The sequence below is a fragment of the Pectinophora gossypiella genome, chromosome 25 (assembly GCF_024362695.1).
Source record: "Pectinophora gossypiella chromosome 25, ilPecGoss1.1, whole genome shotgun sequence".
NCBI lineage: Eukaryota > Metazoa > Arthropoda > Insecta > Lepidoptera > Gelechiidae > Pectinophora > Pectinophora gossypiella.
The window spans coordinates 2,122,872-2,150,489 of record NC_065428.1 but is presented as its reverse complement, the minus strand read 5'-3'; the positions used below and the strand labels follow the sequence as shown (position 1 = coordinate 2,150,489).

The window sequence follows — 27,618 nt, the reverse complement described above, 5'->3', positions numbered from 1 at the left end:
GGAGGCGCGGGGGGTGGCGGGGCACGGGGGGGTTTAGGAATCTATTGCACTAGACCATGTAGGGTAGGCCGGGTTGCTATATATTTAAAATATGATAATAACCGCGTAAACCTCAAACAATGTATTAAAAATCATTTTGTAAGGTTTCAGAGAACCCCGCGGACCACAAGTTAAGAGCCACTGCTATAATCCTAGCGATAATCGCATGTTTTATTCATATTATAGAACCAAATCCGTCTGATCGCATCTCTATCCTATTACCAAACGTCGCACCAATGAGTAAACAACTTGACGATATCCAATAACTTTGATTCCGATGTTTATTTACAAATACGCACATATTTTTTGAAGAAATTAATTTGGAAACTCAAATATTTGTATGCTGTGGAACCTATCTGCCATGTTTGGATTTCGAATGCGGAATTAATCTTTTAACTGTTTATTTTGGTCGAATGTTTTTTTATTTGAACATGTGTTTAGGTTTGTACGTTTTTTTAACGTTATGATTGCTTCAGGCTACCAACCTTATTAGAGATTATGTATGTATGTTTTTCGTTTTGGCTTATAGTCTTAAATGAGCTCACGAGTACATCCCAATTGGGGTAATCAGAGGTACATCCTTAGCAAGGGGAACTAAGTACCCCTCACCGAGCTTTCTATTCTTCTTCTTCTTTGCGAGTCGATGGCGATCGAAGCTAAATTTTTGCTGACCAATAATTAGACCAACGTGATAGGTGGTGAACCGTATCGCCGTCTATAATGGTAGAGCCAACTTTGTTAGTGAAAAGTGCACTAAAGATAAATAACTTATTTGTGCAAGTCCGGGGCGCAAAATGGAATTCCCCGTTTGAGAAGCAAGCCGGTACCACAGGACTACAGTGACTTCAGCTTTACATCTTATCCAAAATAATACTTGAATTCCCGGACCCAAGAAGCAGCCCGGCGTTATCTGAAAGCTCTTCAAAGAGCAAGACATAAAACTGTATTGAAATTCCGGCTCCATCCACTCATGAATTAGACGTTTAACTAAATTAGATCGCGACTGAAACATTCTCCGTTTGCCTCGGGATCTTATCGTAAATAAGCCGGTCAAGTCACAGGCTGAAGCGATTAACTAAACCTTGTCATATTTTATTTTAGTTTATTTGGGAAACAAACAGTTGTGTTTTATAGCAGATTTAATTAAGTACGTACATACAAGGCTTAACAACAAAACAGTTTCCACAGATAATACATGCAACCTCTATGGAATTACACAAATTCTATTATAAAAAGAACTAAACGAAGAGTTATTTTAAAGTTTATCCACAAGTATCGTAAAAAAAAAAAACAATTCCAAAATAAATATCATATATTATAAATTTTTTAATTCTTTTTTAATATATCATTACCATCTCCCTAGCTGTCCCGTTTTTCACAGGGTCCGCTCACCTAACCCGAAGATTTGACAAGTCCGAATTTTTACAGAAGCGACTGCCTGTTTGACCTTCCAACCCGCGAAGGGAACTTCCGACCAGCCCAATACAGTACGAATAGGTCACATTCCTCCGAAAATGCATTTCTCAGAAATGTGGCATGCCTCACTATGTTTTCCTTCACCACTGAGCACGTGATAATCATTTATGATCCAAACATGAATTAGAAAACAAATTCGACATTGGTTTAGGCCTGTGCTGAATTCGAACCTCCGACCTCAAAGTAAGAGGCAAGCGTTCTACCAACTGGGCTACCGCGGCTCCACGGTTATTTTTTTATAGATTAGATTTTATAGATATTTGTTTATAGATATAGATAAATGAAAACATTTATATTCAGTACTCCACCACAGTGCGGCTCCAGTGCGAGTCGGTGGAGGTGGTTTAGGTAAGGATAGGGTCATTCTAATTGTTGGGTTACGGTACATAGAGAACTTAAAAAAAGATCCCTTATTTGCTTTCCGCTTTCGCTTCCGCGCACCTCTTCCTCTCATAACTTGTCCCCTTTACCTCCACCGTGATGATGAATATTCATCCCGGGCTTATTACGTTTGCTTAGCATTACTGTTAGTTGTTTGTAGCTATTAATTTAGCTGGTGACATGTACTGGCCTATATTTGATTATGTTGTCAGTAATTGGCTTATGTTTGGCCAAATGTTTGTTTGGGGTGCGGACGCTTCGGTCAAAGTTCACGACATTTTTAATTTGAATTTCGAATTTAGGGAAATTTGAACGTGGAATTTATAATAGGCGAATTTAAAATGCGCTCCATATTCTCTAGTGTGTTATTAAGGGAGTTTGAATTTTAAGTTTTTCTTTAACGTGGGTAAGAATTTGACAGCCAAACAACATTCGATTGAATCATTTGATTAATTGGATTGCTTGAATGTCAAATACTTATATATTATATACATTTACCGCTTGTTTATATTTTATTGGTAAAGCGGTTATACTATGCGACGACTGTCTTATAACTGGTATCTCTGCACAACCCCGTAGAGATTACGAAAGTGATGTTAGCAATGCGTCTATATGTATCTCTGGAAGAAGAAAATGTATTTATTTTTATACGTACAAGTATTCCCATGCTGCACTATCCCGCTATATTATATTCAATATCTCCTATACTTAAAGGTTGCCTGGAAGAGATTGCTACTTAGCAATAATGCCGCCTATTGTACTCATTCTATTTCTTTTTTGTTTTGTATTTTGTTTTTTCCTGTTTGTGCAATAAAGTATTTGTTATGTTATGTTATCTCAAACATAAAATCAAAACATCTCCAAAAAATTTTAAACACATATTTTTAATATAAATATACTTTATTGCACTTAACAACTAGTTACATCACAAACAAGAAATGGACGTTTACAATAATAATAATATTTCCAAATAATAATAATAAATAATTAATAATAATAATTTTTTTTTAATTTTTTTATTTGGTTTAATAGCTTACTATTTCCATTATTCCCTTCGGTTACTCACAACGTCTTCGCTAATAAATCCCGACTCCACAAATCATAGCCAACACTAATTTACCGCCAAAAGTCTACTATAAATCAATCGACTACGTAACGCTCCTCACTACGCTGCAGACGTCAAATTTGACAGATGAGCTGTCAAAACGATATGACGTTTGTAGCAGTGCAACCGTAGCGCGTAAATCAATCTGCAGTCCCTTGACGTTGGCCGCAGTGAAGTTATAGATGGGAGTTTCCTTCGAACTAGCTTTAGACAAAATTTTTGCACTTTTTACATGTACCCACTTTAGAACTCTGTCGCACTATCACATTTGACATTTAATGAGACTTACGGTTTCATTTGTCAAAAAAGTTAATGTGGCATGGTATGAAAGTGTACATATATACATATTAGTGATAGGCGGCGAGCCGTATCGCCGTCTATAATGGCTGAGCCAACAGTGTTAGCGAAAATTAATGAGAAAGGGGAACGCGATTTGTTTTTTATTTATTCTCAGTCCAATATAGAAACTGACGATGAAGTCGCTTATTCTTGTCAATGATTAATATTAATAAAATTACCATACCAAAAAAAATACCATTAATAAATAAAAAAATAAATAAATAAATTAAAAAACCAAATAACCATAAATTACCATTATTATTATTTTTTTATGTTTATTGTTTGTTACAGAGCAATGGCAACAACTACATGTCGCAGGGCGAGCCACGGCGCAAGCGCGAGCCGCCAGCGCGGCCTAACCACATACTGCTCTACACGATCATCAACCCAGCATACCCCATCACTGTGGTGAGTACAAACTTGTCATAACACATAGGGTCCACTAATTACCAATTTCGAGGCTCACGCCGCGGCTTACGAGTATAAGGTTTAAAATGCTTTATTTCTCAAAAGAATACATTAGACATTATTTTTAGTTTACGCGGTTATTATCGTCATTATATGTTATGGGCGATAGGCTGATCCCTTATCACCATAAGGTTCATCATATCCAGCTTACGACATCGTATCAACAGTGGCTGCAAGTTAGTCTTTGATTACTTGTGGCTCTGCCCACCCCATTAGGGATTACGGGCGTGAGTTTATGTATGTATGTATGTATCATAATTAATGCACATAATAACGGGTTCTCACCGCGTTTAAATGGGGATATGAGACTCCCGATATTTCGACACTGTTGCAAGTGCCATGATCACGGGATGACTGATGAGATATAGTCATATCCCCATTTAAACGCGGTAAGAACCCGTTATTATGTGCTTTAATTATTTAGAATACATTAGATTCGCTTGCTGAGAAACATTCACTCACATAAGAAGAGTATTTAAACAACATTGGAGTTGACCTAAATAAACTACAATAACAAGTAGGTAGGTACTTATACAACATTCTAGACTTACTGTACTAAAGCTTCTATCGTGTGGGTTGTGAGGTGGAGTACCAACCTCATCAACCCTGGTATCGGGGTTCCCATTGAGCAGCCAAGAGCCGCTGAAATGGCTCATGTAACGACTACGTACTTACATCAGTAAGTAGTAACCGGGACCAACGGCTTAACGTGCCTTCCGTAGCACGGATCATCTTACTTTTGGACAATCAGGTGATCAGCATTTAATGTCCTAACCAAACTAGGGATCACAAAGTGAGTTGTACCCACCGGGATTTGAACCCGGGACCTCCGGATCGTGAGCCCAACGCTCAACCACTGGACCACGGAAGTCGTTGGCAGTACATACAATAATAAATTTCATTATATAGGCGGCCTGAAGTATTTATATAATTATATGTCAGAATATGACTGTGCTGTGTTGGCCCATAATACTTACTTCCATCGCAATGTATGACAATAAATTTCATTTCATATATTAGCCGTCTTTTATCAAATGTACAACTACAAACTTGACCTTTATTCGTTTCATTCATGAGCCAGCCAACAAACCTAACCTACAAACATAATCCAAGAAAATAAACAAGTTCCATTCTAGCAGGTACCTGTTGCTGTTTCCTCGTTTCAGCTACCTTACGCATCATTAGCCAACAAATTTTAGTTGACTGCTCTCGTTATGTAGTCTGTTCGCATTCTACGTATTTTCAACTTTGTCGCATTGTTCATTCCGCACGATACGAGAAGATGCAACGCTAGATACTTGTCAAATTGAATTGTCGCCCGAAAATAGATATAATTAACCGCCCGGTGACAGGTTACCGGCTATAATTAGTGTGTCGCATTTGACGGGAGCCCTTACATAAGATCACGCCTATTTCCCGTTCGGGTAGACAGAGTCGGAATTCCCCTCAACCAGTATAAACGCGAGACAATTTCATAAAAAAATAAAATAAGCGAAAGCCTTTAATTAGGCTCAGTCTTCATTCAAAATGCAATGAAAAAAAAAAAAAAACTTGTCCTCCATTTTGCGACGGAAAATTCCACTTGATATTAACTCAGAATAATGGTCTGAATCATCCCCCTCAGTATTCGCTATGATGTCATTAACATCCTGCAGATAGACAAAGGACAATGTGTCTCAAATAAAGTTCACGACGTGGGAGTAGCCGATTTAATGATGTTTATTTAAACCGCTTGTGTTATTTTAGTACAATACCAATATTACAGAATAATGTAGTCTATAAGTAAATCTCGCTCTCTTTATTTAAGAGCTGCGCTCTTGTCGGTGGAGTAATGGAAATGAAAAAAAAAAAAATGGAAAAAGAAAAAATAATGTAAATGATATGTTTAAATGAAATCTTAAAGTAAATAGACCTTTTAACTTCCGGAGTGTTTCCGAATGCTAATATTAGTTCAGTTCTATAATATTACTTTATTGCACTGCACACAACAGTCGACAGTTCAAGTCGGATAGACGAAATACAATAGGCAGTAAAATAATAAAGTAATTATATTAAAAAATACAAGCACGGTTTATATTTCTATGGAAAATGTCTTCCATAATCTTTTTTAAAAACAAGACGGTGAATCCATTTTGTAAAATAAACTTAATGATCGCATAACGGCATCTCCCACAAAAATCGACACGAGTACTCTCGAACGCTTCCGGAAACACCCGAAGTAAAGTTACCCCGTGACGTCACAGGACATGCGTCGAAGATTGACAAACTTGTGTCTACTGACGTGTCCCCTTCGCCGACGACATCGGAGCTCATCAAACTCTACTTCTTTGCGCAGGGCAGGGAGGGAATTGGTTTTTGGGGCCCAAAAATCGCAGAGGACCGGACGCGAGGGTCGTCTCCGTTCGCAATATCAAGCTGTCCTCTCGCTGCGTAATATTATGGATGGACCTTTCAACGCAAAATTTACCTTTAAATAATAATATATAAACATTGTTTTAAGGTTACGCGGTTATTATCATAATTAAAGCACATAATAACGGGTTCTTACCGCGTTTAAATGGGGATATGAGACTCCCGGTAAGAACCCGTTATTATGTGCTTTAATATATATACAGCCTACATAGGCACATATGTCCCAATGCTGGGCATAGAACGACAAATAAAAAAAAACATCACTGAGTCCGTCCCAGCCCTACGCAATTCCGACAACAATGTTCAAGTTTTATTTGAGTTTGATATTTCCTCGCCTCGCAAGAGGAGCGCTTTCGTTTTTATTAAAAGTAGATTACTTTTATGGGATTTGTTTCCAACACCAAAGATGTGGGGCTCGAATGGACGAATAAAAGTCATGTTTTGTCTACATGAGTGTACTTTGAAATAGTTCATCTCATATCGGATTTGACGCGCCAACGGTTAAGAATGGAACCTTATCTAAGTGACGAAGCGGGTGGTAATCCAACTATTGTAAGTCGGAAGTTTGCAGTAAATTGTTATGACACAGTTCTAATTTGAATTTGAATTGTATTGCATGTGGAATAGTACCTAGTCTATCGGATGTGACGTGAAATGGAATTGTGTGGAACCTTGTCTAAGTAACGAGGTGTAAGTAATCTAATAATGTCATACACGGTTGAAGGATGTGTAATGGGGAATTGGTGTGACAAGGTTGTAATCAGTATGTCATTTGTAATGTGACTTGGAAATGGCTTTGATGTGTGAACGAAATGTGATGGTACTTTGTCTAAGTAAACTATCGAAAGGATCCTTTATTGTTAATTTAAATTGTCACTCTTGTCCTGTGTGTATAAGCCCAGTTGGTAAAACGCTTGCCTCTCACTTTGAGGTTGCAGGTTCGAATTCAGCACAGGCTTTAACCAATGATAGCCAAATGTGTTTTCGAATTCATGTTTGCATCATAAATGATTATCACATGCTCAGCGGTGAAGGAAAACATCGTGATGAAACCCACATTCCCGAGAAATGCATTTTCGGAGGTACGTGATCTAACCTGTATTGGGCTGTGAGATAGGCTATTTATATTATGTTATGTTTATCACAACAAAAAAAAATACATAGAAGGGAAGCTACAAGGAAAGAGAGGAAAGGGAAGACCAAGAAGAGCTTACATGGAACAGATTAAAGAGAAGGCGAATGTCGTGTCTTATAAGGAAGTGAAAGAATTGGTTTTTGATAGACAAGAAAGAATGCTACACCGACAAAAGCGTGGCAAACTAGTGATGATGTCTATGACTGCGACTGAAAGAAAGCTTCGATGCTCTGTGGTCTATACACTGAAACGTACGACGCGTGAAATTTGTAAAATACGCCACAACTCCATAGCAACTTGAAATTGTCCACGGTCAAACTTGCTCCTGTACGGTATAGGTTAAGTTTCGGACGTGGTCTGTTCATTTCATAGCTGTATTGTGCGGGAACTAAAACTTGTAGAGTTGCAACGGACATCAGTGTAATAAAGTAATAATATATACACGGTGTTGACATCGTAAAGAAAACTTTGAGCTGATATCAAGTGGAATTTTCCGTCGCAAAAACACACTAAAATTTTCATGAAAAATTCCATTTCATTTTAACTCAGAATCATGGTTTGAATCATCCTCCTCAATCTACATTACGGTGTCACTAACACCCTACATGTATGGCTGGTTGTATGCATTTGTACAGGGTGTAAGTGACATCGTAACTTCGTTACAGCATTCGTGCTGTTGGGATGATTTTATATAACTAAATGTGTACTACCCTAGTTTATAATGTTACTTCCTATAGAAAACCACGGAATAGAAGAAAGAGTTTGGAAGAGCCAAGTGAGTCCGAAACACGTGCCATACAAGTATGAGCAAATAGTTCATACTTTAACTTTGAACCCTAATCGTCCGCAAAATTTACGTTCCACGTAGGTAGCTCCCGCTATAGTATATTAAAGGGTCGTCTTGTGCATTATAACTTGCAGGGTAAAATATTAAATAGCGACTATCATACAACTCCCTTCTTATCACAAGAAAGCTAAAAACCATAGTATGATTGCCTATTTATCAAAAAAAATAGAACCCTTCCGCCCCAGCGGCCATCGGTTCTCCTCGCTATGTGTCCTGCCCACTGCCACTTCAGCTTTGCAATTCTCCGAGCTATGTCGGTGACTTTAGTTCTCCTGTGGATCTCCTCATTTCTGATTCGATCCAGCAGGGAAATACCGATACAAAATATGTACATTGCCGGTAAAATGGCTATGGAATTTGAGAAGCAGTAGAGCTGTCATAGTTATCTGTTTGTAAGAATAGTACAAGAGATTGAGGTCCAACCGGTGACAGCGGTTCTTATACAAAATGCGCGATAGGGCCTTTCCAATCCGGGCGAGAGCCTTCAGCGCTGCCCATTTGTCCGGCCAAGTAGTTAATACCATCTACAATAAGTCACTTCAAAAACAAAAAAAAAGTCCTTTCCAACCTTATTCTTCCGTATAGAAAACGATTCAACAAAACCAGTACAATACTTAGGTACTAGAAACTCATAATGACTTTTAACGGGATTTTATGTTTTACGTTTAAAATTGATTTTCATTGATTTTAAATGTTTTCTAGCGAATGGAATTAATTAAAGTTTCATGGCTGTTTAAATTGGATTTCCTTAATGAATTTAACGATTTTTCATTTCAGGTCATTAAGGCCGGTTGTAATTGAAAAGTAACTGATTAATGCACGCAATGTTTATAAGTATATTCACAACAGCAAACGATAAAGAGGTCCCGGGTTCAAATCCCGGTGGGGACACATCACGAAAATCACTTTGTGATCTCTAGTTTGGTTATAGGACATGATAGGCTAATCTAGCTGATTGTCCGAAAGAAAGATGAGCCGTGCTTCGGAAGGCACGTTAAGCCGTTGGTCCCGGTTACTACTTACTGATGTAAGTTAGTAGTCGTTTCATGAGCCATGGTTGATGGTGTTGGTAATCCACCTCACAACCCACGCGATAGAAGAAGACAACAGCAAACAACATAGCATCACGCCTATATCCCCGAAGGGGTAAGCAGAAGTGCAAAGTAAAATTAAGCTCGTCTCGGCGGGGGCACTCCACCCACTACTCCCCACCTATGTTTAGGTTGGTTATGTCATCCATCATCATCTCTTTAGCGTTATCCCGTTTTCACAGGATCCGCTTACCTAAGCTTAAGATTTGACAAATGCTGTTTTTTCCAAAACACCTCCGTAACCTTTCTTTTTCTTTTTTTGTATTACTTGCTTACTTAATTTATTTATTACTTCTGTCTACTTCTCAGTGATGCATGTATTAGTTATAAGTGGAGACTTCATTAGCTAATGTACAAACTATTTGCATTTTTTAAATTGTCATTTAAGCTGTTTGTTTCCCGATTTGAAACAAATAAATAAATAAATAAGTAACGCATTTCTAGGGAATTTGGATTTTCTCAAGGTGTTTTCCTTCACTGAACACGTGTAAACATGAATTCCAAAACAAACTGTATAAACTATTATTAAAACTTGTAAATAAATACATAACATAAACGGTCTATATACATTCCACTGCTGGGCATAGGCCTCCCCTCAATCAACCGGAGGGGTATGGAGAATACTTCACCACTTTGTTCCACTGCGGGTTGGTGGAGGTGTTCTTAATAAATAAAAACCACGCTCTCGCTGCCTCTTCTATTCCACACCACACGCAAACATCGGACACAGATGTAATGACACGCATTTGCTCCTGCTATTTGCGGTCAGTAACAAATCGCTCCAAAATCGCTATTGCTTATGAGTTACACCACACCATTTGGTGCGAGGTACGCCGCAGAATTGGATTTTAAACTAACAAAGTTATGGGCATACCTATGACACACCCCGGACACTTCAGACAGTCGATATTAATCGGAAAACAGAAGGGTATTTGTGGTCCAGTGGTCGAGCGTTAGGCTCAGTGACTGCACTTTTGCTCATTGATTGTACGAGACTTAAATCAAATCAAATCAAATCTTCAGCTTAGGTAAGCGGACCCTGTGAAAACAGGATAACGCTAAGGAGATGATGATGAATGACATAACCTACCTAAACATAAGGTTGGGAAGAGTGGGTGGGAGTCTGTCGCCAAGACGAGCTTAATTTTGCTATACACTTCTGCCTACACCTTCAAGGATACAGGCGTGATGCTGTGTTGTTTGCCGTTGTCTTCTTCTATAGTGTGGGTTGTGAGGTGGATTACCAACCCCATCAATCCTGGTGTCAGGGTTATGATTGAGCCGCCAAAGGCCTCTGACATGCCTCGTGTAACGATTACTCACTTACATCAGTAAATGGTAACCGGGACCAACGGCTTAACGTGTTTCGTTGAAAGTGTAAATATGTTACCTACTAAATAAGGACCGAACCCACCCCCAGAACCCTCAACGGTTGCAGAGGCGAAGATGGGAGCCATCGGTACGGCAATGCAGGACGGAAGGGGCAAGTCACAGGGACTGTTGTAACCTGGAACCTGACAGAGGGCAGCAGTAACTGACAGTACTATTCAGAGACGGAGGACAGGAGTCCTAGTATGGCTTTGTAATAGACTACTCTGGGCGCCATCCCACTTGCGTCAGACAGAGTACTGCGGGACGGAATGCAAGAGGGACACCACTGCCCTATTTTTCCCTAAAAAAGTAGAATGGAAAATGCTGCACCGACAAGAGCGTGGCTCTTAAACTGATGATGATGACTTAATGAGGATTGAATTTGATGTAAATCTCCCGCTCCGCTTCATCAAATTGAACCAAACACGCGTCGGCTGCAGACCGCAGGACTGAACGAGCCATATTTGTCTCTTCCATTGTTCAGCGTGTGTTGTGTTCAGCTGAACACCACATAATGTGCAACACACCGGCCCATGTTCAGTTATACAACGCAACAGTTGTTTTGTTGTATTCCGTTGTTATGCCAAGTTTTGTTATTAGAAGCAGTAATAACATAACATAAACAGCCTATATACATGTCACTGCTGGGCACAGGCCTCCCCTCAATCAACCGGAAGGGGTATGGAGCATACTCCACCATGCTGCTCCAATGCGGGTTGGTGGAGGTGTTTTTATGGCTAATAGCTGGGACCAACGGCTTAACGTGCCCTCCGAAGCACGGAATAGTCTTACTTTTTCGGACAATCAGGTGATTCAAGCCTGTTTCTAAAAAGTTCTTACCAAACAAAGGACAGTCTCACAAAGTGATTTCGACAGTGTCCCCATCGGGAATCCAACCCGGACCTCCAGATCGTGAGCCTAACGCCCCAACCACTTGACCACGGAGGTTGTTTAGGCCACGGAGGGGAGGTGCAGTAATATAAAAGCGAGTTAACGCCTGTATCCTTGGGGATGTTGCAGTTTTCACTAACATAGTTGCCTCGACCATTTTAGACGGCGATACGGCTCGCTACTTATCACGTTGGTCTAACAGAAAGCTTGGTGAGGCGTGGTTTCTTGGTTCAACTTGCGATAGATCGTAATGTCGTAATCGTTATGTTTTTGTTATGTTATATAGACAATATGTCTTGTCTTGTTCAAATTTGTACCTTCTCAGACATTAATAACTTCACTAGCTAGATATGTAAACATTTACACACAACATACGAGCATGTAGAGTTAGAAGCACGATTCGAGCCTTCTATCAATACAATACAATACAATACAAATACACTTTATTGCACCAAAATAAAAAGAAATAATTACAAAAAAGTCTCTTAACTCTTCTATCGTCGTTCTATTCTTCTATCGTGTGGGTTGTGAGGTGGATTACCAACCCCGTCAACCCTGGTGTCAGGGTTACTATTGAGCCGCCAAAGGCCCCTGACATGACTCGTGTAACGACTACGTACTTACATCAGGACGCAGTAACCGGGACCAACGGCTTAACCTTCCTAAGCACGGATCATCTTACTGTCGAAAAATTCCACTTGATATCAACTCAGAATCATGGTCTGAATCATCGCCCTCAGTATTTGTTACGATGTCACTAACATCCTGTATTAATTAAATCACTAGACCAGTACTTTGCTAACGAGAAGACTGTTACACGGCGGAGAGTAAATTTTTACTGCATCGTCTTTACGAGGTCGGTGATAGTTAAGATATCGCAGGGTTGAACGGCTTATAGAAACATATTATTATGACACTGTACCTTCGAAGTGGTAGGAATAGATGTTATGCATGAATAGGCTAATTACGTTTGTGACATGCAATCAATGAATCCCTAGCATTTTCTCGATTTTTCACGGGGGCCGCTTACCTAACCTGACGTTTTGACAGGTCCAGTTTTTACAGAAGCGACTGCGTAGACCTTCCAATCCGCGAAGGGAAAACCAGCCCAATTCGGGTTAGGTCACGCACCACCGAAAATGCATTTCTCGGGTATGTGGATTTCCTCACGATGTTTTCCTTCACAACTGAGCACGTGATAATCATTTATGATCCAAACATGAATTCTAAAACAAATTCGACATTCATTGGTTTAGGCATGTGCTGGATTCGAACCCGCGACCTAAAAGTAAGAGGCAAGCGTCCTACCAACTAGGCTACCACGGATTCTAATTGAAACACAATTAAAGATAAATAAAGTCTGTGATCCATACATACACAACCGGGATGAGTAGAGAATAGTCTCTGCTTGACATTTAGCGGCTTAATTATAACATTAATACCAGGTTGCTTAGGTTGGTAATCCTCATAACCCTCAGGATAGGAAAAGACTTGATATTACAAGCATGAATTACGTCGGTTTTTCAAGTACAGTTGGCAACCCTAGTACCGCGTGCGACGTCGTGACGTCACTTTACTGCCGCACTATAAAAACGACGTAACCCGCAATTGTACAATTTTATGGAATGAAATGAAGTACCCGTGTAATGAATGTGTTTATTTTACTTAATACCATACTGGCTGGAGACATAGAAGGCCATAATCTCCCTAGCATTATCCTGTTTTTCACAGGGTCCGCTTACCTAACCTTAAAGTTTGACAGGTCCGGTTTTTCACAGAAGCTACTGGTCTGACATTGCAACCCGCGAAGGGAAAACCAGCCCAATACAGGTTACGTTACATATCTCCGAAAATGCATGAAATGACCTAAGAAGGACATAAATCGACCAAATTAGTGATGTCCTTAGAAAAGGTTCAGTACGGTCTATTCTGAATCGGCGTGCGTGTATGAAACGATTGATGAATATGGAGGAAGCAAGAGAAGTGTGTCAGGATCGAAGCAAATGGAATTCCATAGTCTCTGCTAACCCTGGTGGAAAATAGGCGTGAATTTATGTATGTATCATAATGGCTGACGCGACGAGGATAAGCCGTAGCACAGTCGGAAGAACGCATAACTCTCACTGTGAGGTTGCAGCTTCGAATCTAGGACAGGCCGAAACCAGGATTTTTTGAAATTGTTTTCGAATTCACGTTTGGATCACAAACGCTCATATCTGAGAAATACCTTTTGGTATAATGAATCGTGAGCCTAACGCTCAACCACTGGGCCACGGAGGCCGTTAAAAAGTAAGTTAGTATGTCTGAGAAAGAAGTAATTTAACATCGTGAAAGCGCTCACTACTCACTAGTAACACGTGTTCTTATATCGAGTTTAAATCGAGTTTCAACGGTAGCTGTGTAATCAAGAGAGGATCGTTATCGGCTTTTGTTCTAGTCCCTTTGTTTGCACCACGCTTCGAGATAATGTCCCATATATATATACATACATACATACATACATACACACAAGATCGTAAAGTCATGAGGTTATGTAGAACTTGAAAACTTGTACATTTTTTGCGACGGGAAGCGAGTGAGTAGTCTAGCAGTATAGAATAAAGGAAAAATAATGGAGACCCATGGTTGCCTAGATAGATTGATAAAATACTTTATAGAACACAATGGACACAAAATACAAAGATAAGGACAACATATAGAGAAAAGCACAACAGGCGGCCTTATTGCTCATGCAGCAGCTATTTCATCCAGGCAACCTGAGTTACTAGTAACTAGTTGGGTGAACGCTTATCAGGCCTATCACTTTGAGTTCGCAGGTTCGTCATCGTTACATGAGTCATGACAGGGGCCTTTGGCTCTAAAAAAAAATATAAGTCACGTCAAAAAGAAATCCGGGCTGAGAATGCAGGTCGAGTTTCTAAAACTTACAGTAAGGGAGTTTTGTTTTGCAAGTAAACAATTTGTTTTTTAGCAACAGGTTATGTTGACTCGCTACCCGCGGGTAGCTAAAATACACTATATTTTTTATCTTTATTTTGGCTCTAGCCAAACTTGGAGATAGTGATGTTTTAATAATGTAAGGAGTCTGGAACGATGTGGTTTTATCTCTTTCTTGGATGTTTGAAGTTTAAGTACAGTTTTACTGGCTGGACTGGTAGTAAAGAAAAAACGCGTAGATAAATAAAATCTTTAATTATGGTCTTTTAAGGTTGGGGAGTAAAGTTCTTAGGGGCTCTGAGGGCTGGTAGTCTGAGGCTAAGGCTGAGATGAAAACGTCCAGAAGTTTGCAAAACTCACTAAATTTAATTAAATTTCGTACAAACAGTATTATGACACGTAGTTAAATGGAGTACAAGAAGATCGGAAGTGAAGAGACAAAATGTTGTCACAGTAATGAAAATATTAATTTAATGTCGGGGTTGCCAACAGGGTCTAAGACGTTACATAGCTCTGGCTCTGGCTTTGCTCCTCCTAAAGGTAAGGCTCAAGTTAGGTATTGCACTTAAAAAAATATACCTAAAAACGAGTTCAATACACAAGGCTCCTTTATTTCCTGCGTGTCCAATAAAGTATCTGTCGTTGTTTTTTTTTCTAATATAGATTATATTTTACTAATAATGTAATCATCTTTGTTTCAGGTACGTACATATCTTCTATCTATCTATCTATTAATATAATTGGCTGGCTGATGGATCAACGCGCAGCCGAAGCCACAGGGTTGTAAAGCATGAACTTTGGCGAAAAGGATCCTTAGGTGACGTAGGTAAGAACTCTTCTTCTCTTGCGTGTGTTGTGAGATCGATGACTGACCTCATCAAACCTGGTATCACGGCTACAATTTTTTTTTTCATTTATTTCACATTTAGTTGTACAACACATTTTAGACACAATATTAAACGGTAACAACATAAATATGATCGTCGAAAATGATAACTAAAGAATGTCAACAAAGAAGATAATAAATTAAATGAAAATGTCAAAAGATAATAAATCAATACAATTGAGCCGCCAAAGGCCCCTTACATGGTTTATGTAACGAGTACATCTTACTTAAGTAAATAGTAGTCGGGTCCGACAGCTGAACGTGCCCACGAAGCACGAATCATCCAACTTCGGACAATCGAGTGATTAGCCTACAATTGTCAGATCAGATTGTCAGCTTCTTACTAAAGGGATGTGTGGAAATGTATCCCCTAAAGGGTTATTGCTGATTGTCCGAAAAAGTAGAAGATTCCGTGCTTCGGACGGCATGTTAAACCGTTGGTCCCGGCTATTATCCGTAAAAAAAACACCTCCACCAACTCGCATTGGAGCAGCGTGGTGGAGTATGCTCCATACCCCCTCCGGTTGATTGAGGGGAGGCCTGTGCCCAGCAGTGGGACGTATATAGGCTGTTTATGTAGTATGTATGTATGATGTCACGTATAGAAGGCTAGTCCTATAAATGAAGATAAAACCTGCCTATTTCTCGAATCAGGTGTCGCTACTGTTGAGTGTTCTTAAATTTTGACAGTTCCCCATACTTTTTGAGTAAACAAACATATTGTTTTGGTTATACACAATAAACCTTTGCGCAGCGTTTAACTGCATAGCGTTATATTATTCCCTAAAGATCTGAAAGAAGAAAAATTACATAAACTTACTTTCAATCAAAACTGCCTTTTTCCAACCGGCTGCTTTTCTTTTTCGCAACTCATCCTTCTGACTGTCATGACGTTGCTTCACATTTTATAGCAGTTTATCACTAATTTACGACAGTATGGAGAACTATCAAAATTTAGGAAAACTCAACAGTACTGCCGCCTACATTTGAGCTTCTGGTTTTTATAGAAAACAAGTAAAGTAAAGTTTATTATTAGAATCCACAAAAAGACAAATACAGTAACAATTGACTTATAGTTAAGAGTACAGCATCTCTTTGTGGAGGGCCGATGCCTATACTAGGTGGAAACCTGTATTATAGGTCATTGCCCCACCCCGGATGACACAGCGTTGTTTGTACCTTGCATTTATACAGTTGTAGACACTAAATTTAAAAACAAATGAGAAGCTTAAATTTAATTTTAAGTCGTTGAAGACAGGCAGACAGAAATGATACATAAGTTAATTCTTATAGTGTGTGTGTGCGCGTGTGTAAATAATACAATTAATTCAGTTACAAACAATAACAACTTAGCTTCTTCTTCTATCGTGTAAGTTGTGAGCTGAATTACTACCCTCATCAACCCTAGTGTCAGGGTTATTATTGAGCTGCCAAAGGCCCCTCAACAACAACTTAGCTAATTAAACAAAACGTTCCAAATACAAATTACCTACTTGACGTTACAAGTACAGAGATCTTATACAGCCCACAACAAGTAGCTCGTTTGCCTGAAATTCCAGAAAATAAGGTCAAATCTTGTTTGAATATTCAAAAGCTTGTCCTAAAGCTGCAGGTTCTTATAAGCTCTAACCGCTTAGGTTGTTGTTTGGCTTTATATAATTATTTATGTTTTTATACCACGCACCCGTGTTAGGGAAACCCGCATGGACAGGAGGAGGACCCGGTGGTGTAATGGTTAACACGCTAGTCCCGGCTTGGCAAGAGCTGCGGGTTCAAATCCCATCAGAGTCAGAAATATCACAAAAATTACTTTGTGATCCCTAGCTGATTGTACGAAAGTAAGATGATCCGTGCTTCGGAAGGCACGTTAAGCCGTTGGTTCCGGTTACTACTTACTGATGTAAGTATTTAGTCGTTACATGAGTCATGTTAGGGGCCTTTGGCGTCTCAATAGTAACCCTGACACCAGGGTTGATGAGGTTGGTAATTCACCTCTCAACCCACACGAGAGAAGTGAATCGATCGATTTTACCACGTTGCGCGTGTTAACCCTGCAGCACTTAATACGTTTCTCCACATTAATAGGTCGGTTGTATGACAATTATGTCGCTGACGCCCGGTCTATTCGCGTTGTTTGTAACAACGGCTTTATGGCTGTGTAGCCATTAGTGCGGCGGTAGTTTCTACTTAACTCACATTCTTTTTAATATTTTTACCTACGGTTTCCAGTTTCCATGTTCATATTTACATAAACTCACGCATGTATAAATTAATGGGGTGGGATTTTTGAGTTGTTCATGTTCCGTTTTCGACGTGGCTGTACATAATACAAGAAAAAAATACACTAATCAATCGCTTATCCGTTTTAGCCGTATCTAGATGGTAATTATACCGGTGTCTTTAAAAGTCCCTTTAGCCTGTCATCTACAGGCTTTCACGTTACAACGCGTTGACAAAGTTAGACGGGCCCTTTTACGATAAAAACTTTACCTATCATGTCACACCTAACTTTTTTATTTTAAATATGAAAATGGAAAATTTTCCTCGAAAAAAAAAAGGTTCAACGACCACGCCGTGAGATAAGCTCGTGGAAGTGTATTTGTCACCGTAAAATTGTAAATAACGTTAGATTATAATCTATCTCGCGAGATTGTGAACTGTCGAAAAATTGTGAAACGTAATATACTGCTTACAATTTAACGTATTATTATTCGTCAGATTATAATCTATCGAAGTAAAACTGTTAAATCACAATCTTACAATTGTCAAATTGTCAACTGTCCGACGGCTGTCCCTGATTGGTCGGCCTTACAGTAGACCGTTCTGTGTCCATAGAGTTAGGAATAAAACACAGGTGTCAGTCAAATAAAATAAATGCTCTTCAAGATTGTGAAATCAAGTACGTATTTATTAATTATTTAGTAAGTAATCAATAATTCTGACATCACATGGTAAGAAAAAATGTATCAAAATTAAAAAATCTGAAACGTATGATTCAGTATACTTTTCGTGTGTAAGATAAACATGTTGGCGGCATAGGGGTGGCCCAAGGGCCACCCCCGCCGCACCCTAACCTACTGTTATGCCTTGTAAAAATTATGACAAAACACTATTATTCTAAAAAAGAATTATGGATATCTATTTATTAATCCCAAAAATAAGTTATACCTAACAAACCAGTATTCTTAGATGTTATTATGGGAAAGTAAAACTATTATGCTAAAAAACGTTATGCAAAAAGGATTATGATAATTAAAATTATGACAAAAACATTTATGCATTTTAAGAGAATCCCAAATTAACATTATGCTCACTCTAATAGTTTTGTAACTCTATGGTATAGCACGCGAGGTGCGTTTCGTATCACAATTTGACGGTTTCACTTCGATAAATTATAATCTACCGAAAAATAATACGTTAAATTGTAAGCAATATGATACGATTCATAATTTTTCGACAGTTCACAATCTCGCGAGATAGATTATAATCTAACGTTATTTACAATTTTACGGTGACATATTCAATTTTGGAAGCCTTAAATTGAATTTGGAATAAGTTTTATTTTCGGCTTTTTAGCGTGCGTATAGATAGGTACACCTTTGAAAGATATTTTTTATCTTCGGATAGGGTTGTCGAAACAGCTGGAGTTAATGTTACAAGCTAACTAGCGCCCCGGTACCTCCGGATCGTGAGCACAATGATCAACAACGCTGAAACAATAAGATCCGCGACTTCTATAGCCACAAGTGTAGAGTTTTACTGGCAACACATGAATGGACCGCGACTCCAGAGCCATTTTATCGCTCATTAAACTACTATTCTTGTTAACTAGGGTGACCGCAACAGACATCAGAAATACATGCTACTACTAAGGTTAACAGCGCGCTTCTTCTTATTCTTCTATCGTGTGGGTTGTGAGGTGGATTACCAACCTCAGCAACCCTGGTGTCAGCGTTATTATTGTTTGTGTTGTGGTAAAGATAGCTTCGATAGCTCCAGTGGTGTACGTAAACATAGGTCGCGTTGGTTGTTTGAGCGAAAAGGGCGGTTATACAAAAATATCCTACAGACAAGTAACAGAGGGAAGGTGGGAAAAACTTACAGATGCGCTGCAAAACGGAGATTTATATCCCCGGGGACACCGTTGCTCGACGAGGGCCCTCGGAGATGATGAATCAGATGGCTGCGTGCACTTTTATGATGATAATTGTATTTTGTTTGGTCGGCCGGCACTCTCACGCTCGGTTGTTGAAGCAAGAAGAGAATGAATGATTCGGAAATTTGAGTGAGCGTGTTCAATGAATGAATGAGCGCCGCCGGGTGATAGAAAAGGGTAGGAAGCGGGAATGTCTGATACTTGAACAATTATTGTGCCGCAAAAGGCCCCTGACATGGCTCATATAACGATTACTCACTTACATTTTTCTTTATTAAAAAAGGAAATCTTTCTTGTCACCTAAAGGTCTATTTTATTTAGTAATCAGAATTTTATAATTTATCTATGACCTAGGAAACTACCCAATTCGGTAGATCCGGGTTACATTAGTTATTTCAAAATATTATAGATCATTTTTATCAGAAAAGTTACTTCTCCAGTGTTTAGTGATTTCCAAACACTTTATGTGAAAAATCTTACGCTGTGATTTAAAGATATATCTTTACCTCTGCCCAACCCGATTGGGTATTGGTCGTGTGTGCCAACCACGACTACATACGCGATAGAAGGTATTATTGCCTTCTATGCTGTACTCATCATCACTAATTTAAGAGCCGCGCTCTTGTCGGTGTAGCATTTTCCATGCTACTTTTTAGGGAAAAATAGGGCAGTGGTTTCCCTCTTGCCTTCCCCCGTGAATCCAGTCTGACGCGAGCGGAATGGCGCCCAGAGTAGGCTATTTCAAAGCCGTACTAGGACTCCTGTCGTCCGCCTAAAATAATAAAAAATACGGAAGGCTTACAAATTTTTGTCTTCCCGGGCATATTGTTAAATCCGACAGAGGGATTGTGTTCTGTCTGACATGATGGATGATTGTTACGGGATGTAGGCTGATAGGCTCACCATAAGGTTCATAATATCCAAATCTCGGGAAAAAATCTCTAACCTAACCCTGCTCGCCTACTTTCAGTGTACACACGGCAACGAGGCATGCTTAATCCCAACTAGCACTTACTACTGTAGTTAATCGGCATTAAATTCTATTTTTAATCGCACAACACTCATTATTAGAGCATTAGAACGAAATAATTCAGCTGTTTTATAGTGAACACGTTATAGTCGACGCATAGCTGTGATTATTATTGTAAGTCCATAGAGCATGGAATCGAATATCGCTCGATTGTTACAGTTGGCAAGGTAAGATAATCGTTCTTCAGATCTTTCATTTATTATTTTTCGTTACGTAAATTGCGTATTCATTCATATAATATTTTAATAATTTTTATTTATATTTTTAAACAACTCACGGTCCGGTTTTCGTTAACACATTTTTTTTATTACTTGAGGCTTTGCCCACCCCGTCAGCGATTACGGACGTGAATTTCCTATGTATGTCGTTTATTGACAAGAATTTGCAACCAACATTGCTTTCCAAATTATCATTTTACAATTTATGACTTTACTTTTGTGTCATTTAAGAGTACAAGCTATTCGGAAAGTCGTCTGGCATGATAATATAACTACGAATTTCGCCTCTAGTAGAGGCCGATGTAATTAGGTTCCGTGCTCTATGGCAAGTTTAATCACTCTAAAGTGAATCAGAGTGTATGTTTAGGAAAATAAGTGATGTTATTTCGGTCACTTCGTAATATTTCGTTTACAAGAGTTTGTTGTGTTTTTTTGATTAACATGGGTATTGTGCCTTCTTACCTGCTGCAAATGGATTTCCATAGTCTCTGCTCAAACTCACGCCTATTTCCCACCGGGGTAAGCAGAGACTATGGAATTTCCATTTGCTTCGATCCTGACACACTTCTCTTGCTTTCTCCACATTCATCAATCGTTTCACACACACACGACGGTTCTGAGTAAATCGTACTAAACCTTTTCTAAGGACATCTCCAATTCGGTCAATGTATGTCTTCCTCTGCCAGACCTACCACCGACCTTCGCTGTATATGCCGCTTTCATAACCGTATTTTTTATAAGCTTTGCAAATAATAATAGACCACCACCATGAGTCCACGAGTCGAGAACATGACGAAATAATGAATAATTACTATGAAAGGAAATACCTCTCTACAAAGCTAACCTACAAACCTATATCTACATTTGACACGTGCGTCGTGACGACATAAACCGAGCGCTGCCAAACGACACGACCCAATATCAATGGAGATAGGAAATGAGTTACTTTACATACACGCATAACTCATGTAGGACAAGTCAAAGGACTATTTACCACACCGCGGACACTTCATTAAACCATCTCGTTTTACCCAGACACTACACATTCTTCTTCTTCTTATCGTGTGGGTTATGAGGTGGATTACCAACCCCATCAACCCTGGTTTCAGGGTTATTATTGAGCCGCCAATGGCCCCTGACATGGCAAATGTAACGACTACATTCTCACCTCAGTAAGTAACAACCGGGACTAACGGCTTACCGTGCCTTCCGAAGCACGGACAATCAGGTGATTAGCCTGTAATATCCTAACCAAACTAGGGATCATAAAGTGATTTTTGTGATATGTCCCCACCGGGATTCGAACCCGAGGCCTCCGGATCGTCAGCCTAACGCTCAACCACTGGACCACAGAAGCCGTTACTACACATTGACTTCATCGTACAGGCGCATCTGTGTGTGTGACTTGAAGCCATACGATTGAAGACTAAAGTAAGACCGTGGGGGGTGAGGTAAACCTAGCTCAGCCGCTGGTGGGGAGCGGAGAGGTGCCGTTCTATACGTAGTGTTATTCCTTATTCTATGATAAAGTGTACGATACAGCGATATATGCTTGTACATGACAAGCAGCTCTGTCTTCCGTCAAAAGACGGATAACCTCTCTGACGGCGACGAGTGTCGTTTGTGCCCGCGATAGCTTTATCGCGGTTTTGAAGATGCTCTTTAATCCTAATCACTGCGTCGCTTTACCCTCTCTTACCCTCTTACGTCTACTTACGTCCTCAGACGTCAACGACGCCGATAAACGTCAGGATGTCCGTTTTAGATAAGCTAACGTCTGACGCCCGCTTAAGAACGTTGAGATAAACCTCGACGTGGTTATGTTTAAGGATATAGGTTTATTGATCTTGTTGGAGTGTGTGAGGCGTTTTAGGTGAATGTTTTCCACAGTAGATAGATAGATAAAATACTTTATTGAGCACAATTGACACAAAATACAGAGATAAGGACAACATAATACAGAAAAGCACAACAGGCGGCCTTATTGCTCATGCAGCAATTTCACTACATCATTCATTTTCATTTTCTTTGTAGTTTTTTACTATCAAGTAAAGTGATGGTCAATGGTGAAGCTTATAGGAACAAAATTAAGTTCTGTACATGAGATACGGTTGTCAGCAGTAGCGAAAGCCTAACAATCCAAAATGACCTCTTATGATGCTTTAAAACAAGAAATAAATAAAGGAAATTGTATGGAACTTAAAAAATAAAAACAAATTAAAGAGAAGCCGAACGTCGTGTCTTATAAGGAAGTCAAAGAATTGGCCTTTGATAGAAAACAATGGAGAATTAAATTGTTGTTTATAAAAGACTTTTGAAAAGTGATTGACTATTTCTGTTCAAAAAAAATCGAGCCAATTACACTATAGTCCGGCAATCTCGTGCGCGACCCTCCTGCGGGGCGACAGACGGTGGCGGGGACGGGGTAGCGCGTCATCATCTTGACATTCTAGAACACGGCTGCACACGTGGAGAAGTGTGCCAGAATAAATCTTGCGATAAGTTGTACTTGTGACGTAATATATGTAGGAGTGAATAAAAAGATAGAACTATTTTATTTTATTTTTATTATTATGCTTGAGGACCAACTATTAGGAAAACTAAAAATTAAATATTAATAGATTGTTTTATTATAAATCAATTTCAGTCTTTGCTAAATTAATGTCGTTTACGTATTCGGCCGACGTTCGGTCATTTTTTCGCCTTTCAAAAAATTGGTACACTTTATGTACAATCTCCTTCAGTTGTCTTAAGATAGCCTTACTCATCCTCAGATAGTAATCTCGTGTGCGTCGCCCTCAAAGTAAAACAGATTATCAAGCACGTGTTGCCGCTTCGACTGCGCGGCCGAGACTGCCGTACTTGACGCGCAGATGCACGCGTTTCCCTTCCCCGCTACACCACCTGCTACCCGCTGACATCTTAGCTACCCCGTCCCCGCCACCGTCTGTCGCCCCGCAGGAGGGTCGCGCACGAGATTGCCGGACTATAAACTCTTCCATTTTCGAATTCTGTGGTTCAACAAAACACGGGATTAATAATATTTGAATTTGGAATATGAATATTAAGAATTAAAAACCTTATAATACCCATTGTAAAATTACATTTATTTTAGATTGTTTTTAATTTTTTGTATCAAAAATATATTTTTTTTAATTTATATTTTACTCCTTATGAATGATCCTTATGAAACATAAAACTGCAGTCATAAGCAATTAAGCCTGAAAAAAAATTTTGATCAACCATCTCCACAAAAAAAAATCGAACAATTGTCTGCATACGCTGGTATCGTTTGACACTTATCTGTGTCAATATGTCGTCGCGCCTAGGCCAATTTCCAAGTCGTTAAAGTAACTAAAAATAAAGACGTCAAAACGTCCATGAATATAGACGTAACGTGATTACAAAGTGTGGCAGGTCGGAAAGTTGGCACATAAAGTCAGTTTGGGAATATATGGTTATATCCGGCCTCTTTCTTCAGTGTATTGGATAATTAGTGATTTTGAATTATACATAATACTATAAATTATTAATAAATGAATAATTAGTCAAACATTTAGTCAATTTTGAGCCGTGCCTCGCATTTTGTTTTCGAATTCATGTTTGGATCATAAATGATTATCATGTGTTCAGTGGTGCAGGCAAACATTGTGAGGAAACCCACATACCCAAAAAATACGTTTTGGAGGTATGTATTTGTGCTGGACCGGTGGACCGACGATCTGGTGAAGGTCGCGGGAAGCCGCTGGATGCGGGCAGCGCAGGACCGATCGTCGTGGAGATCCTTGGGGGAGGCCTATGCCCAGCAGTGGGCGTCATACGGCTGATGATGATGATTTGTGCTGGTTTTCACTTCGGGTTAGAAGATTAGACAGGCAGTTTCTGTAAAAACCGTACCTATCTTTATCTTAATCTTCAGATTAGGTAAGCGGACCGTGTGACAAGCGGGGTAACGCTATGAAGATAAGTTTTAGACATAGGATAAATTGATGTTGTCGCCGTACGAAGAAAATACTCCTTGGGCCAAAACTCTATGGTCCAAACCTTTAAAAAGAAAATAATGGCGGGCATTTTTAAGAAGAAAACAAGAAAAGACAGTTGAGGATCGGGAGCGATAAGGATTGCTCATGGTTGAACTACATATATTTAATTATATTAGTTGTATTAAATAAATACTGGTAATTGGTAGATAATCGAAAGAAATGTAAGTGTATAATGAATGTTGGATGTCTTTAATATTGAATTGTGTCATTTTGTGTTAGGTTTAGCGTTAAGAAATACTGGTCGGGAGTGTCGATTCTACGTAGTTATTCTCTACAATATTGACAATACTTTGTTTCTTTCACACATTGCGTAGGTAGGTACTCTGTGTCTTTATTCTATATTATCTATGTTACCTACATTTCTATTCTCACACTCAACTAATTTCTTATTTTATTTGCACCTTTGAGTATTTTTGACATCATTACTCACTCGTTCATTTTTTTCGGTCACTAGTACAGTACCTATTGTTTTAATCTCTGCCGCATAGTTTCGTGTCTGTCTACTTATTTTTTTTTTTCGTTTGGTCTAATGACCAAACCTGGATAACTTACACTAGACTATCGAAATAGAAAATGATTGCGCACATTGAATAGTATTATTTTTTATTTATATTAATGCCAATGAGACCCATACAATATACAAGATGTTCGTAACACCGTAACGAAAACTTAGGAGGATGATTCAGACCATGATTCAGAGTTGATATCAAGTGGAATTTTCCGTCCCCAAATTCATGGTCGTTTTGTTGTTTTTTTTTAAATTATTTTCAATTCTATACTTTTGGAACAGATTAAAGAGAAGGCGAACATCGTGTCTTATAAGGAGGTGAAGGAATTGGTCTTTGATAAACAAGAATAGAGAATGCTACACCGACAAGAGCGTGGCTCTTAAATTAGTGATGATGATACTTTTGCAATGGAAAATTCTACCTGATATTAACTCAGAATAATAGGCTGAATCAGCCCCTCAGTATTCCTTACGATGTCACTTAAACCCCGTACAAGGTAGCCATACAAGTACGTAAGGAACACCGAGTTGATATCAAGTAGAATTTTCTGTCGGAAAATTTATGAAAATTCCAGTGTTTATAAAAACCGAGCAAGTTTATTTATTACCTAGCGAAATTCCGACAAATTGCTACAATAATGATGTAGAAAATCTATTTCAGTGCAATTACTGATAAGTATGATTTCATAATTATTACTTGCACGAAAGAGTCATGTTTTTTTTTTTTCACATTAAAAATATATTATCATTAGACGGAAATTATTTACTGATAACGCCTAAAATGGCTGAAATATTATACTTATTTAGTGTGGCCTCTGTGGTCCAGTGGTTGAGCGTTGAGCTCACGATCTGGAGGTCCCGGGTTCGAATCCCGGTGGGGACATATCACGAAAATTATCTTGGTGATCCCCAGTTTGGTTAGGACATTACAGGCTGATCACCTTTTCCGAAAGTAAGATGATCCGTGCTTCGGAAGGCACATTAAACCGTTAGTCCCGGTAAGTACATAGTCGTTACATGTACTTACCTACATGTAACGACTATGTACTGACGCCGCAGGTGATGGAGTTGGTAAATCACCTCACAACTCACACGATAGAAGATTTAATTGTTGATGTAACATAACAAATGCTTTATTGCGCACACAGCTAATACAGAAATACAAAACAAAAGAAACGGGAAAAATATTGGAGATATTGAATAAATTGTTTTATACCACTCATCAGTGCTTAAGGAAACTCACAAAGAGAAAATTAAATCGTCCGAGTCAGATTTTTTTAAATTTAATTTTCTCTTTGTTATATACAGGATCCACACAGATCAGGATCAGGGTCTTATCTTATCCCTAGTTTGGGGAACAGATTTTGCCTCGAGACTTGAAACAGAATGTGTACCCTACGTTGCTACCAGTACAGTCATGAGCAATATGATGTACCCACTTTAGGACTCTGTCGCACTAACATATTTGACATTTAGTGAGACTTACAGTTCAATTCGTCAAAAAAGTTAATGTGACATGGTACCAAAGTGTATACATATTAATGCTCGTGACCGTACGCTATCGTCCGTCCTACACTTCCACCTTCACACATTAACATAAAGGATAATCCTCACGGTAGTATCTGTCGGTGCACGCGAGAGATACGCCGAGTACCCCATTATGCTGGTATGATGCGCTTTGTCCGAGGTGTATGGCTCATAGCTGCAATATCATAGACCAATACGGGCCTCCGACGGACCACAGAGGAGTAACCATAGCGTTATTTTTCGACACAACATTTTCTAGCAGTTTCTTTTTGTTTTGTTTGTTTATTACATGGGAATTATACATAGCTGTCGAGAAGTGCGTGTGTATACTAATACAAACTGAATTAAAAAAAAGAAAGGAAAACATGAAACAGTAGGACTAGGGCCCTGTGCTGGGAGGTTTTCTGGCCACGTCTTTCCCTCAGCGTTACAGATTCCGATGTGGTAGTAGTTTTACAGCGAGTTACATAATATGTAATTTAATTTTTGATGTTCAAAAAGCGCTATTTTTTGAGGGGTCATGGCAACGTGGAGACCCTCTGACAAAAGCTGGATCCGCTAAAGTTTTGATGGTACCAGTGGGGGACATTTTGGCAGAACCCCTGCGTATGGCTACTCCTCTCCGTGTTACTCTATGGTCCGATATACATTCAGTGCACTGTGATAGCTTCTATAACGATAGAGCTCGGCGTCATCAAGTTCGGTGTATGTTGAGTCATATGACAGTAGGTCAAACAATACCTCTTCTGCACAACATA

At 39.1% G+C, this 27,618-nt stretch overlaps 1 protein-coding gene across 2 annotated transcripts in view; it reads left to right on the top strand.

Annotated features, from left to right (window-relative positions):
• LOC126378104 (heterogeneous nuclear ribonucleoprotein L) overlaps positions 1 to 27,618 on the top strand; it is a 506,263-nt gene that overhangs the window by 125,767 nt on the left and 352,878 nt on the right. For both annotated transcript variants that reach the window (XM_050026273.1, XM_050026272.1), the window contains exon 2: positions 3,632 to 3,748. In XM_050026273.1, coding sequence (XP_049882230.1) covers positions 3,632 to 3,748 — 117 coding nt within the window. The remainder of the gene's footprint in view (positions 1 to 3,631; positions 3,749 to 27,618) is intronic.